The sequence below is a fragment of the Anneissia japonica genome, unplaced genomic scaffold (genome assembly GCF_011630105.1).
Source record: "Anneissia japonica isolate Jap-2015-1 unplaced genomic scaffold, ASM1163010v1 scaffold2756_len2360902_cov194, whole genome shotgun sequence".
Lineage (NCBI taxonomy): Eukaryota > Metazoa > Echinodermata > Crinoidea > Comatulida > Comatulidae > Anneissia > Anneissia japonica.
In genome coordinates, this window is record NW_022719050.1 from 1,711,155 (window position 1) to 1,727,330 (window position 16,176).

General features: G+C 33.4%; 1 protein-coding gene across 7 annotated transcripts in view; it reads right to left on the bottom strand.

The window, feature by feature from the left end:
• The window catches only part of LOC117110726 (talin-1-like), a 94,963-nt gene that overhangs the window by 20,229 nt on the left and 58,558 nt on the right, over positions 1–16,176 (bottom strand). For 4 of the 7 annotated variants that reach the window (XM_033253506.1, XM_033253505.1, XM_033253503.1 and 1 more), the window contains 6 exons: positions 15,671–15,840; positions 14,412–14,595; positions 11,197–11,322; positions 9,674–9,727; positions 4,278–4,394; positions 2,168–2,347 (listed from right to left, as the gene is read on the bottom strand). In XM_033253506.1, the coding sequence (XP_033109397.1) occupies positions 2,168–2,347; positions 4,278–4,394; positions 9,674–9,727; positions 11,197–11,322; positions 14,412–14,595; positions 15,671–15,840 (831 nt within the window). The remainder of the gene's footprint in view (positions 1–2,167; positions 2,348–4,277; positions 4,395–9,673; positions 9,728–11,196; positions 11,323–14,411; positions 14,596–15,670; positions 15,841–16,176) is intronic. The other 3 variants (XM_033253509.1, XM_033253508.1, XM_033253507.1) reach the window with 1 other exon arrangement.

The window sequence follows — 16,176 nt, forward strand, 5'->3', positions numbered from 1 at the left end:
TTATTCTAGTAAAGTTAAGTCACTTAACTTAAGTGACTTAATTCCTTTATCCAGCTACAATTGAGTGGTTCACGTCGAACTTTTAACTAGTTAAGTGGATCTAAATCTAGATGAAAGTTCGACGTGAACCAGGCTTTAGTTCATAACAGAGTTAAAAAAAATAAGGATAAAAAAAATAATCATTAAAAAAAAGACGAACAGCTGTGAAAGAAAATGATAACCCAACCTCAATCATGCACCCTAAAAAAGAAAAAAAAAAAAGAAAGATAAATGACTTTAAACATTATATGTTTTTTTACCATTTAACAAATCATGAAGACATACTGTAAGAGTGGAAAAAAAAAAAAAAAGAAAGATAAATGACTTTAAACATTATATGTTTTTTTAACATTCTACAAATCATGAAGACATAAGAGTGGTTCATCAGTTGCTATACCTTGACTTGTCATCAAATAAAGAATATGGCTACTACATGCACTGGTACAATTTTACAGAGCAGATAGCTTAAGAAATAGAATCTAATTAAATCATAGCTCACAAACTTTTTTTTAAACTTACAGATACTGTGCTTACAGCATTATACCACAACAATGAATGTAAACAACATTATTTTTAAATAGTAGAATTTCTATGGTAACAAATGTCTACACACTATTGCTTTTAAAAATATATAATCTGTGATCATTAATTTAGAAAATCCTTTTATTTTATTTTCATTTAAAAGTTTAAAACTGTGTATCACTCGAAGATACACAGATCAAAACAAACTAGTTTCTGATGATAATGACATTATACAGAATCTTTACTATGAAATCCACTTTGCAAAGGATATATAAATATAATTATTATGCACCTTTTAAACACAAAGGAAAACATTTATTTTCCTGTTCTATTTTTCAACTGAGATGGAATTACTTAAGCATATAATAAACTAAGCACTTAGTATACATATTTCATGTATTAAGCATAGGCCAGTCAAAAGCCAGTGGGAGGAGTCTGGAGGAAAACATCCCAATATCAGACAAGCATATGAGCTGGACAGCAAACATCACTTGTGGTTGTGAAACTGAGCTTATTAATTTGCCAAACCAACTAAAGTTAAAGCATAATGTTTACCATTCTAAACCATAAAAATCTCTCTTTTTGTTTCATCACCTACTGCAGGACATATGTTGGACCCCTTGTCAAACCCCCTCCTCCATGTAGACAAATTTTTGGATCCACAACTGGACAAAACATTTCTTAAAGCAGTAGGTTCAACTTTCTATAAACACATTTTCCATGATGAAGCATGTTAATATATTTTCTACTACCGTATCTAATGCTCTGTCCAGACTACCAAATTTTCTTGTGACAAAAAAAACTGTTGTATGCCCATATATAGTCATGACGTGTCTATATATGGTCATGATGTGATGTCATCATGACCATATTTAGGCATGTCACTTGTTTTTGTAAGATAAAATGTGATAGTGTGGACAGGGCTTAAAGCTCTGTCCACACGATCGAATGTTATTTGACAAAAAACTGTTGTAGGCCCGTATATAGTCATGATGTGCCTATATACGTGAGGTCTCACCACGAAATGAGATGCATCGTTGGTGAAATCATAGAGATACTCACCAAAATAGGTCAAGTCAATTTTTTTTTTACAAAATTTTGATTTTATTGTTTTTGAATAACTTGATACTTATATTTTATTGTGCACTTTTGTAAATTTTCTTACTAAAATTTTTTTTCCCTGAACATATTCTGTAATTCTAGTCCTATTATATATACAGGTTAGTTTATCCAAGGACGTATAAAATAGTTATCTTTGAGGCCGGTTTTCTCAAAACGTGGTTCTCATACACCTAATTTTAAATGCTCACATTTCTGGGACTACTTATCATAGGGAAGCCATTCAAAGACCAAATTAAAGATTATAATGTGATCTAATCAAATATAATATAAACTCAATTTTTGATTTTCTAACCATTCAGATTTTGTGGTGAGACCTCACATATGTTCCTGATGTAATAGGCACGTCACATGTCTTTTGTTAAATAAAATTTGATAGTGTAGACATAGCTTAAGATGAAATGAATCCTAAAGCAATTGCAGCTTAATGATAAAGTTGAGAATGGTGGCGATTACAGTATAACAACTACTTTGAACAAATACCTACCCTGCAAGTCTCCAGAAGCTCAAAGATGGCAGTACGACCAAGATTTGAGGCCGCGATGATGTCATCTTGTTTACACGAGTTGCCTGCACCAACAGCCTTCGCTGTTGCTACAGTCACAGGTTTAGTGCTGCGGATCAAATCCTCCGGAGTATATTTCTTCTCTGCCGGCGTTTGAAGTATCTACGAGAAAATATATAAAGCGTGGTGGTTTTTTTTGCAAGCTATTTTAAATGCCAGCAACCAGATGTATATGCACATGTGTTATTATTGCCCGCTTTCCATGTTGTATATTCTAGAGTTAGTCATGAAATCTTGATTTTTATGATGAAGCACGTAATTTCAAACCATTAAAAAACTAAGAGCAATAATTAAGGAAATCACGTTTAACACACATAACTTCAACCTAGTGTAGATTTTAGAACTTCCACTTAACATTACTCTATCAACTATTTACTTAGAATTTCTTTACAAACCAATAGGTACCTATTTTGGTAGGTGGGTAAATAATACAAATAACTTATTAAGGCATACTGTCTTTAAAATAACTGATAATGATAAACTAATGCAATATAACAAAAAACAAAAATATAAGCACTTCAGTGAACTGCATAATAACCATATTATACTCAACATCAAATTTGATGCTGCTTTCTAAGCTTATTTGAAAATTGAAAAACCATGTTTATCAAGAGAAAAATTATTAAATCAAGTGCTTTAAAGGCTGATTATACTCTGAAAATGACAAAAAATCATAAAATATTAAGTTGAAATCACCTTGCTCATTTTACAGTAACATACAAATTATTAACTTTGAGCATAGAAATTATTGAATCTAAAAAAATGTGTACCATGATTTTAATACTGGATAATGATAAAAAAATAATAAAAACATTTCAGTGACTGGAAGTGTTTCTATCATTTTTTTCTCTAAAATTATGGGTAAAACATTTTTTAAATACATAAATTTCTATGATCAAATTGATAATTTTTATCAAAATGACCAAATTAATTTCAAAAATGATTTTTATGATTTTTTTGCATTTCCCATGAGACAATACATTTTTAATAGAGAAAGACTGTTCGGTTATTGCTTGATGAGTTATAAATAATTGCTAATGTAATAAGAATGATGATTAACAGTTCGCTAGGGCTGGAATAACTACAGTATCTATACTTACAACATTGCTGTCTTCTCTAGAGAGCAAGGATGGGAACTGGTACAAGAGAGGCTTTGGGAGAGCATTATATCTCAGAAAAAACGGAAGTGACTTAAGGGTATCATTCTCGGATTTCATGAATTGTGTACTATCATGCTTTATCTAGGCTTTGTCATTAGATACTGTCTTAGCCTTATGGGAAATTCAACAAATATGCTTTGTAAAAAAAAAAAATGAATTTATGAGAATCAGCTTCAGCATTAAATGCTGGTTAAGGAATACCAGTGGATTTTAAAAGCGTTGTTGGGGTCCATTAATAAATATCACTGATTATTAGATATTGATTTTATTGAGTGAAAAATTTCTTTAAACTGTACTAAAAGGTCATGTATCATTATATAATATTATGTGCTGCTCTAGTTTTATTAATTTATGAAGATTTTGGGAGTGGGGCTTTGTCATTAGATACTGTCTTAGCCTTATCTGTCTTAGAGCCCAATCACATTTAATAGTTACATCTGCTAGGGACCAACTGAGGGCTACATTTTTATAAGTGTGAACAATCAAATTGTTTAAATTTTAAGCCGGCCCAAAGACAACCTTAATTTGGTCCGACTTTAAAGTCGGCTCAGGATCCTAAATACGAGACCTGTGCTGACTTTCTTCATATCTGAACGTAAACTAAACTGGGTCGCCAAGCTTTTATAGCAGTCAATTTTGACATCTTATAACAAAATATTTTATAAAAAAATCTGCTGCAAAGGAGGATGTGTGAACGTTTGCAGTGTGATCCTGCGCCGACTTAAAATACTAACTGTTAATGGAACGGTTGTTTTGAGTCGGTCGTGGTTAAGGCAGCCCTAGGCCGAAATAGTAAGTATGATTGGGCTCTTAGTAAAAATGAACAGCTGCTGCCAGCATCCTAATGAGAGACTTGTTACAAGGCTTCTTACCCTGGCTTCCTGTACCACTGCATCGACTGTTGCTTCCAAAGCCCTTGTACCTCGAAGTGCTTCATCTTCAACACTCTTCACGGTCTTCAACAACGATGTAACATTTGTTACCATCACCTACAGATGCAATTACCAATACTTCATAGTTATATTTAGAAATGTAGCAAGGAACCTAATTTGGTCAATTGTTAATGTCAGGTTTATTAATAATTCATTCATTGATTAGGAGAACTAATTTTTGTTTTCTTACTTCTATTTTACATGTAGTTGTATAATAGTTCTTATAAATAATAGGTATTCAATTCAATAATATATTTATCATGCAGAACGTTTAAAAGAATTAAGTAACATAACATAAACAATAATATATGAAATAATCTTTATGAAACAATAACAAAAATAATAACACTATAATTAATAGACCAATTAAACAAATATTATTAATAATATTAACATTACTCACTATAGATGAAACAATAACAATAATACCACAATAATAGCAATATTAAAAGAACAAATATAACAATAAAAAATTATTGATGATGATAATGTTACAATAAAAGTATATAGAAAATAATTACAATAACAATAAAATATTAAAAAATAATACTGAATAATGATAATGATAATAACAATGATTCTGATTCAGATGATGTTGGTGGTAAGGATGATGAAGATGATTTGTTAGTATATCATTAACATCTATTTACTTTTTTACTTAAAAACCAACATTTGTCCTAACATGGCTTATGTACAAAGCCACTCAAAATAGGCATAAAAATGCTTGCTTAGTCCTACAACAAGCACAATGTCATCACAGGATCACTGCAAATGTGTTGCTAAATATTTTCTCCAAAAATTGAAACAATAATATATACTTTATATAAATGTATTAGTAAAAGAATGTAAGACAGATTTAATAGATCAATTGAATAATATTATAGTTAGTGAAAAAATCACTAAATATATAATGCACATCCCTTTAATTATTGGCAAAGTGGCAAATGCCTTTTATTGACTGCTAAATAACCACTCATTGATTTTCATCAACTGTAGATTGTGGCTAACAAAAAAAAACAAAACAGATCGTTCCCTCTCTGTACTCAAGATCAGAATAGCAAGGTTTAAATTAACTGGTTAAACATTTTCTAAAATTTTATGTTAAACAACATTTGCCACTTTAAAAAAAAAAGGAAAATTATTTAATAATATCAAGAATAACATTAAAAAGACAAAAGGTAAAATAAACCCCATACACACCAGACACCCAACTCTTCCTAGAGCTAAATACTAAAGCAATGCTTTACTACATGTATGTTAGTTAGAGTGTAGTAACAATTAACATTCAAGGGGAAAGAAACATGACGGCACACATTATGGTTACTGACTGTATATCAACATTTGTATCTTCACATGACAATAATTAAACATAGAAACTTTGGAACAAAGGTAAAGGAAGCAAAACTGATTTGTTAATTTGCCAATTTGTTCTACAGATTATACAAATTAGAAGCAATTCTAACATCTACATTTCCACCTATAGTACCAACTAGTATTAATTTTCTCACTGATTCTAGTTGCTAAGATAAGCTGTATATGTTAAGCCACAGCCTTAGATGATAGAGTTCATGATTCTTTGATGACGGTGTATGCCTGGGAAGGGGAACTATTGCACTCTTTTTTATATCCATTTCATTTCATTTCCTTTCTTTAGGCATGAGCGCCAAGGATATGCCAATAAGTGAACTTAATCACTGTCCTACGTGGCATATCCATTTAACAACAGGGGACTTAATGGACCAGTACACCGGGGTAACCCCCTACTCTTCTCGAAGGATGTACTGGGATCTTTAAAGTGCACACAAGCCAAATGCGTACACTGGACCTACAGTTTAAAGTCCTTATCCGAGAAGACTTGTTCCATCACCGGAACCATTGGCGAGTGAGCCGTTCGAACCAGCGCTGATATTAGAGCTGAAGGTTATGGTGCCCCTGACTTCAACTCGCTATATCAGGGTTATAGATTACACTTAAGACACTTGTAGAATTTATGATCTTTCTTTGCTGCCTTTACTGATTTAAGGTCCGAAAATGGTGCTGTAAATTCAATTCTGTATTCTATATTTCAACAATGTACCATCATAAAAAATAGGTTAAACAGCTAGTCATGTTCATTTCAAATAACTCTCAAAAGCATATTAAGAAAATAAAAATCTCAAAGGTAATTTGTGACGATGTAATCTGAACGAATGGCTGTGACATACATCACGTAACATCAATAAACATCAACGATGAAACTGATGAATGCAAACAAGCAGCAACATAGTATCAACAAGGAATTTTGTAACTGGACCTTCTCATCTTGATATTGTCTGTGAACATTGATACTCTATCAACACATTCCCAATCATACTGAAGATAGGTGACGCGTAAGGATTAAAGAGTTTACTTGCATATGCATCATCTAAGGTAATGTGAAGCAGATCGGATTAATAACTAATCCAAAATTATTATTCAATGCGTTTTGTATTATATTTCTCGGGGGTATACGCTTTGTAACTAGAGAACAACAGTTATGAGAGAGCAATTAATAGGGGTTTGATTCAAGTAATATTTAATAAACAAAAACAGTGCTTGTACAAGCATGGCACACATGCTAAGGCAGGTGAAGAAGAGATTAAGAAATAAGACAGGGTTTGGAATGCATAATTGATGTGGTGATGGGATGTAAATGTGAATAAATGAAGTAAAAATTAGCACTAAATGTATACGAAGATGCAGGATAGAGGAAGAGGAAAGGTGTGGGAAACGTACATTGGAAGAGCAGGAATATACAATTTTACAAAGAGAGAAAGAAAATTTTAGGAAAAGGTATGGTATGGGTAACAATGATTTGATAGTGTGAAACACATTAAAAAGAATGATATGGTATGGAGAAATGTAATATGATAGTGTTAAACTAAGTAAAAACAGAGTAACATAGTCTGGTGTGGTAGTGAAAAACAAGTGGTTTGATATGTGTGAAACAGAGTAAGAATTTGGAAGGAATGTAATACAGGTCGATGAAGAGAGTTCAGAATATGTAAAAGAATGAAAATGGATTTGTATAGCGCCTTACACAATTGAAAATCATCTCAAAGCGCTTGATATGAATACAAGATCAGGAGAAATATAGTAAAAAAAGAAAATTGAATTGGTGGAGAAAACTAGGGATGTTAAATGTTGATTAAGATCAGAAAGATATTGTTTTAATACCTAGTATTTGAAGAAAGTAATGTAGAATCTATGGGTTAGCCAATCACTTACAGCTTTGCATGTGTGGAAGCTGAGAGTAGAACAATACTGACACACTGTATTTATACCATATTATGTTGTATTTGAAATAAAAATTTGACTTAGCTATGCATATTTTTGCAGTGAAGTACTGTTAACTTGGAAAAGATGGTTAGTTTAACATATGATGTGATCTTCACAAATTATTTGATTGAGGCTTAATTAGGAGAAATGTTCTAAGCTAGACTTAAGTGCTATTTAAACTACACTTTCACTCCAACTTAATTGGTGGTATTTAGGAATACTAACCAATTGCATGTACAAATTAACACACAGCTGTACTTCACAACAAGTTAGGGTAATAAAAGAGTGTAATATAAGGTAGCACAAAGTCAGTACTTTAGGTCTGAAGCAAGATCCATGTTTTAAAAGTAAGCAAGTCTGTAATATATCACTATGCATAGACATAGTTATATAGATAAACAAAATAGAAAAACACAGTGTAATTTCTAGTTTCAGTAGTAATTTCTTTTCTTAGGAAGACTCTTGCACCCAAAACTCCTTAAGTAAAAATGTAATTTGAACAGGGTACAATGTAAGACGGCTCAGCCTGACAGAGGGAGTTAGAATTGGTGAATTAATAGGTATCACATGAAGGTCAAATTAGGTATGTTCAATATACAATTTATGAAAAGAAGATTATGTGTTGCATCAGTGAGTAAAGTTAACACATTGGCCGATAATAATGATTGTAAAGTTTATGAAACAAGTGTGGATCAAATTGTTAGTCAAGACACAATCTTATGAAATTTCTTTTCTAGACAAACATGATCCCTATTTATTAGTACACAAAAGGTGTCAGAGCTCGAAACTAACAATATTTTCTTACAAACAGAAATCTTGTGTAGATAGATTGTTTTGTTTCTGGAAATACTTTTGATAAGCAGTAAAAAAGATGGGATGTTACCATGAATATGGCCTGGGAATGTTGATTCTTGGAAGATATTCCCACAAATTAGTCAGGGGTGTCTTTATCATAGCCCTGTAATTGTTAGTAAACATCTTGCTAAGGAAACTATGAGTGTTGGCCTACTGGCATATGTTTTCAAAGCCTATCTTTGTTTACTTGCTCTCCCCCAAATCATATTACATATTGTACACTTCCAACAAAATTATCTAGCCCAAGATGAAATACTAGCATACTGTAATGAAATTCTCAAATCATCTAATATACTATTTCTCTTTAATTTCAAGGTGCATCTAGTACATCTCTTTGACAGTCATTTCAAGCATCCATCATACACCCTTCTCTATGTTACATATTTAGTTGTAGACTAATCTCCTAGAATGTAATGGTGAGAATATTAACTATGAATATATTTCACTAAAAGAAACAATAATAAAAATAATAACAACAATACTAATATTAGCCACTATATTGGAACCGGTATCTCAAAGTGTGGATAGTTTATTCCCCGATTTTATTGAATACATAAAAAGCTATGTACCATCATGTTGAAAACGTCTTCTCTTATTGAGGAGAGTATACCTAGTCATAGGCTAAGTTAGTACCATGCCAAGTTCATTCCAATGTACAAGGACAAATGTAGTGTGACCAGTACTGAACTCACGACCATTCAAACACAAGTGAATCGTCTCACTGCTACGACACACGCTTCCATCTTAAACACCACATATTGAGATTGACTTGCTCGCGCCATTCTGCAGCTCGTACTCCTCATCTCAACTCCCACCTCTCGATATCCACAATTTCACCTTCTCCTAATCCAGATTTTCACATTTCAACCCTAAATTCCCTAGTAAATCCAAATTAAAATTTTCAATCCTATATTCTGCCACTCCCCTCCACCTTCTTATTCTAGCCTGCCCTCTCAAATTCCCCATCACCTTCCAGTTGTAATATTGCATCTATCTTTTATAGCACCATTATAGGTACTTTTATTAGATTTAAATAACTTTCCCAATGCCACCATGCTTATAATTTTCATTCAAGCTCTGACATCATTGACAAGCAAACAAGAACACACACAACATGTACAATTAGAAGGTAGTGACTAACAGGACAAGTAAATTAGTTAGCTGGTATTAATTGACTTGCGAACCTTGGCGGACTTCTTGAGGTGTTCCATGGACCTTTGATACTTGTACAGTTCCAGCTGCAGTGCGGTAAAAATGTTTAAAACATGCAACATAGAGGAGAGATTATCAGAGAGCAACGTGTTACCTTTGCATTATATTACAGAACAGTTATGAGAGCCAATCACTACAATTGCTTCATTATTATCTATATTATATATGCTTGGCCTATATTATGTTACCATACTGACTATGTATAAGTCCACCTTTAAAGATGGGCACCCATTTTGGCCGACGGTCGCCTGGCGCTTACAGGGAGTGAGTGCATGCTCACTGAAAAATCTCTCAATATAGTCATGTTAATTAATCAAACCTTTCACTGTACTATGTGGAATGGAGAAAAAGGTTTGCAATGTTCCTAATAAAATTCTTCGTAATATAAACAGTGTAATAAATGGCTAAACACAGCATTAGCAAGTGTAACATCCGCTGACTTTGAGGTCAGTTGTAATAAATTGATTTGAATTGTTTTCATAGGAGATGGGACTATACCCGAGTCAGTATAGTAAAGGATTGTAGTTAAACCGACGAGCTCACAACCTGACGGTACAAAACATTTTAACTGTTAGCTAACACATTTAGATCTAATTTAGACTACGCGTTGCATCAACCTAGAGCATGGCATTATAAACATGCAATTTATCAGGATTTCCTAGACATCTTTAAAAATTTTTTAAATTTTCTATTTATAATTTAATTACATGATTTCAATAAACTTATGTTTTATACAGACTATTATTTTTCCTTTTTTGTAAGCGCCTTGAGCATATTTTTTTAATGGATACGCTATAACAGTCTTATTATTATCAGTACTACTTTAGAACAAATATGACGGCAGGTTGTGAGAGTCGCTTTAAATGAGCAACTCTTTACAGGTATTGTTTTAAAATTATAGATTGTGAGAGCAACTCTTTAATTGTACTTTTGTATTTGTGCCAATTAAACTATATTAATAACTGTAGAGGTACCGCTGCACAAATAACTTACATTTGTAGTTAGTTTTAGCAGAATACTTACAATAAAAATGTTATATTTAGAAAATATATATAATGCTTATATTTTGTTATGGTTAGAAGGCAAATAATATACAGATATATATATATATATACACACTAATAATAGTTGATAAATACAAATAAAGAAATAAACAAATATTTATTATGCGTCAATGGCAGAAAAAATATGAATAGATAATATTGATTAAATTGTTGGGGCTTCTACAAAACATTTCTGTGCGTTAAACCTAAAAAGTACATTTGTTATTATATGCAACATTAAAGGAAAAATAAATGGGACAATTACAAGCAAATTTGAATAATTTAAAATGGAAAGCATTCAAAAAAATTTAGCTGTGGAAAAATTTCCAAACATTAAGAGAAAAAAAATTTGTAAAGTGACTTTAAAAGAACGAGGGAAAGTAATGATAAATTGCTATATAATTTGGATTCAATTGTAGATAAGACAGGTAAATACTTGTTTTATATCATACCTTTGCTGCATTCTTGAGCTGACCCATAGACGGGTCATTTATGCTCTTTCCAGCGGCCACTTTTGTTGCAGATATCAGGTCCCCGAGGGCACTTGTCACATCTTTCACGGCGTTAATCAACAACACCTAAAAGCGAAGGCAAATGAAATTTGAAACTTGAGAAAAATGTACTGAAATCATATTTAAGTACACAGTAATTGAATTTGTTTATATCACTTTAAAAATATTGTAATTGTATGACACATTTGTAAATAATTCTACTTTATTAAATTTTTGTTTTGGCTTGATAAAAAGAAAGCACAAGTGCATTCAAGTGCAGTGTTTCCAAATATTGAGTAAAGTGTATATTTGAATACTGAGCTGGAATTAGTACCCACACTGGATTGTGCAGGTTAACAAACAATAAAAGAGAGAAAGAAAGAAATGCAGGGTACTGAAGCTACAGCAAATGAAATCACTATGCCTATCCATTAGTGTTAAAATGTCTATTTAAAAAATATAGACAATGTCAAAGCAATTACAACGATGAAGAGGTTTCAAATGAATTCATATCAAACAAACTATAACTTGGCCAGTGGCGGATCCAGGAATTTTAAAATGAGGGGTCCAGAGAAGGAACTTCACAGATGGAGTGTCTATAATATTACTTGAGCCCCACCATGGTTGGGGATGTGGTAGAAAAATGTATGAGTATGGCACCTCTAGATGGCCGGAAATGAAGTTTGAGTAGAATTATCCTTTTTTTTATTTTGTTTAAATTTTGAAAAATTTAGAAAGGGGGGGGGAGGGGGCCCCTTGAATCCGCCACTGTTGACAGTGTCTTATTGGTTCAATTACTACACACTACATGTCAAGCTGGCCACTCACTGCGGTCATACAACCATCGGAGAAGTGAGTGGCCCGCACTAGGTTCTGTGGGAATTTAGCGAAGCATTATTGCATGTTAAAGGTTATGTATTTATATATGTTATATAGGTTCCTTGCCAAGTAAACAGAAGCAGAAACGATTCCTATTGTTTGCATAGAACTTAAAATTGATTGGCAGAAAACTTTTTTGTAGAAATATCACTGTCCAATTGGAAGTTGAAGTCTTACAAACCCGTAAAAATTATGGTTTCTATGGTTATTTCAGTTATTTCTAACTGTATTACCCCCTCCTCTAGCATCAAAAGCCAACAAAATTATGATGGAATTCACCATGTTAGAATGTTTTAACTCAAGGGGATTTCACCCTGACCGTCAAAAGAGCTCTTTCCCGACTCTATCAGCCACCCCGACTCTACCAGGCACCCCACCCAGACACTCCTTGACTTCTGGCACTTAAGTGAACCCTTCTTTAAAGAATCCTAGTTATCACTCTGTCTTATATGAATGATGCAATGTTCAAATTGAATGTTGGTAACTGAAAAAAAGAATGCATTAAAATAAAAATTATGAATATGAAGTACAAATATTGAGATGATAGTAATGTAATAAAAATGTTTAAATATTAATAAGCATGATAAAAATAAATTCATTTAGTAAATATCTTCTACAATTCAAAATAAAAAAACCCCACCCATTCCCCAAATCATTTGTGTCTTTGGAGCCAAGCTTACACTGTCATAATCTTTATTAAGTATCTTTATTAAAAGAAAATGAATGGAACTTGTTAATCTAACAATGGCTCACATTTTTGTTTTCATATACATAATAAAGCAAAGAAAGTGATCCCTCCAAAGACATTAGAGTAGTGCATGCATAACTCAATAAAATGGCATCCTCTTTGGTAGCTAGAGATGGGAATGTGTTATAAAATAATGATTATTATGTCTATTGAAAATACTGGAGGTTTATTGCGAAGGTTACCAATATAACACTGGAAATGTATTATACTTCATACCCGACCCAGTTATGAAATGATGATTTCATCCTCACCGCTCCCCCCACACTCCACCCAAAAAATTTTTATTTTAAATACCATACAATTAGCAGATGAAACCACTATATTACCACCATGCTATAGTAACAGGGTCCCATTCATTTTCTGTTCCTTCTTATATCTACATTTGCATATCGTGTCTATGCAGCACTTCTAAGTACAATAGCTTCTAATTCTATTTTTTGAAACTTAATAAATTTTGAATTTATGAGCATTATTTGTAAAATGTACCGTCTGTTGACAACTTTTTAGGAATAACAACTGAGTTGAGAATTTCTATGAAATATAAGAGTAACTTGAAATCAGTTATTCATACAATTTTATTTCATAAATGTCTTTTTTCATTATTTATGTAAATGATAGAGGGTAATGCCTGCAGTAAGAAATTTCGACCAATCAAGCAAACCTATTTAGAAGGTCAGTGTTCTCCCGAAGCTGTTTTAGCTGTCAATTTTACCATTAAAAATAACTGACCAACTAGTAAAAATTGTGTGGTGGTGGCCCTTTTTCAATAAATGAAGATCAGTCCATCCCAGGCCTAAGCTATGATTATATGTATTATTGTTTTTGAAGCCACTGAACTCCACTTAACAGAGGCAACTCAATTTATGAGTGCTTAGCTGGCTTTATATGGACAAATTTATCAGTAAAAATTGTTCAATTGGGAGAACACTGAAGGCATATTTTGTTTAAATGAATTGAATCAGAATTTCCCCAAGCATGACTTCCTAATCACTTCAATAATCTAACCAGATCCATTGCAAAAAAAAAAAAAGTATCAAATGTTCTAAGGTTCCAGTGTCAGATCGCAAGACAATGAAACTTTCTGGACTCTCAATCAAAACATCTACTGACCAATCAGAACAGGGCAACAATATCCAAGGGGCGGGGCTTAGCGAAAAAGTCTATTCCTCCATGGTGAGACAATCTAAATTATTAAAGAAGGGGTGGCTGACCAGGAAGAAGAGGTACCTTATGTGTCCTACTGGTATACTTGTTTGGGATAAGAGACTAGGTAGAAGAGAAACCTTACTTGAAGTACTTTTGTGGAAAGCTATGGCATTAAAAGCAGGCCATACACTGGGTACTGACCACTGACATAGACCAGGTTTAAATGTGATTTTTACTTGTTCTATGTGTGCCTTCTCTGGGCATTCAACCAGGTAGAAGAACATGACTTAACTTGTCCTGGGATAGTTGATCAGGTGGAGGGCCACTCAATCACAATAATAAATAATGATAATAATCATAAATTGCTATTATGAATAAAAACTCAAACAATGTTGATTTTTACCTGTCCTTCAACGTCAGAGCCCCCAAGAGTAGCAGCTCCTAGTTTCACGACATCTGCTAGCTTTGTAATGGTGAGTACAGCTGACTGAGCAGCATTTGCCAGTTCTTCTTGGCTGGACGCAGCCCCTGAAACTAGAGTCTTCGTATCTTCCACCAGTGCCTTTGCTGTTTTCAGAATGCTCTCCCTGTCACAAATAAATCATATAAAATATAAGCTTTCTTTTTTTTTGTTTAAACTGTATGTATTTAACTTTTGACCAAGACACTGAATTTTTGTAAAATACAACAAAAATACAAATTTTATTTATTAATTAAACAAATCAGCAGGGATAGTGTTCAGGCGGGGACTCACAGCATCTTGCAACTATTCGACCGTCGGCCGATGAAGCCAACCCCGCTCCACGTGAGCGGTAGACAACACGATGCCGTCTGCTGATTGTTGGTGGCGGTCTAAACGGATTATCATTAAAAATTATTTGTTGCGCGCACGTGGTGGCGTTGCGTTGGATTGGATTTATTCAGTGTAAACACCAAGGATAGCCCACGAAAGTCTAGAAGAAGACTTACTTCCAGTGGGTTCCTTCTGGTGGTGATTGGGCAGTACACTGGGAGACAATCCCCTAATCTTTTCCGAAGAGTGTACTGCGTTCTTTAACGTGCACATGGGCCATAATGCACACAGGACCAACGGCTTAAACGTCTCATCCGAAAGACGGTGCGCTATTGTAATTTGTATTTCAGCCCTCTAGCTGAAACACAAAGAGAGGCAGTGATGGGAATTGAGCCGGGGACCTAGAGATCTCCACGGTTCAGCGCATACACAGCGGCTACCACCAGATTAGCTGACTGAGCTAGCTGCTCAGTCGTTCTCCATAGATTCGTGTCGGCTGGCGACCATTGGGCGTAGTAAGTGGCCGCCTTAAGTCTATGGTAAGATGCTTACACAAATAGCTAAGTGCTTGTTGACCGACCTGCCACAATACCTACATAAGTAGGTAGCTATCAATAGAAAAATACAAAATATTTTTCCTAGCTAATCAACAGATAGAATTAAGTACAATAAAGTACAATTAGTATATAACATTTACATAGATCTTTTATTTTATTTAATTTTAGTTCAACACTTATGATTGTTTCACAAGCACACATCTCACAAATTTCACTTTGCACCAAATTTAATAAACTACTAACTACTAACATGGAGTGAAACCATATTTTTAAAATTATTTTATTAAATGACTCCAAATTTAAGGTTCTCACCTGTGATCAGCAAAAGATGTGCCATCTGGTTCAGCATTGAGGGTGCCAGCCGTGGCAAACATAATAGTGGTGTCTAAATCCCCAATGATTCCAGACACTGTACTGTAGGCGTTTATACAGGCTTGGGTACCACGGGAACCAGCCGTCAGTGCTGCCATCACACTATTAGCCTAGAAAAGTGTGCAGAATTATATAATTTAATGCATGAAATTGCAGACTGACAATTTTATAAACAGGAAATAGGAAATAGCAATCATAAGTTGCAGATTATGAATGACTAATCGATGACAGTGGTAATAAAGTTTCATCTTCTTAAGTTCACAAACCAGTTGTGGGGTAAAGTAAACGTGTATCATCTTTTCATCCTAGTTTTGCGCAGACCATAACTGGTGTTTTATTGTATTAGCGTTGGCATGTTTTGTTTCAGTTTGAAATAAGACAACAACAGTACACAGTATTATTTTTTTATATTTTTTCAGTGAAGAATATGAGCTACAAGTTGACTT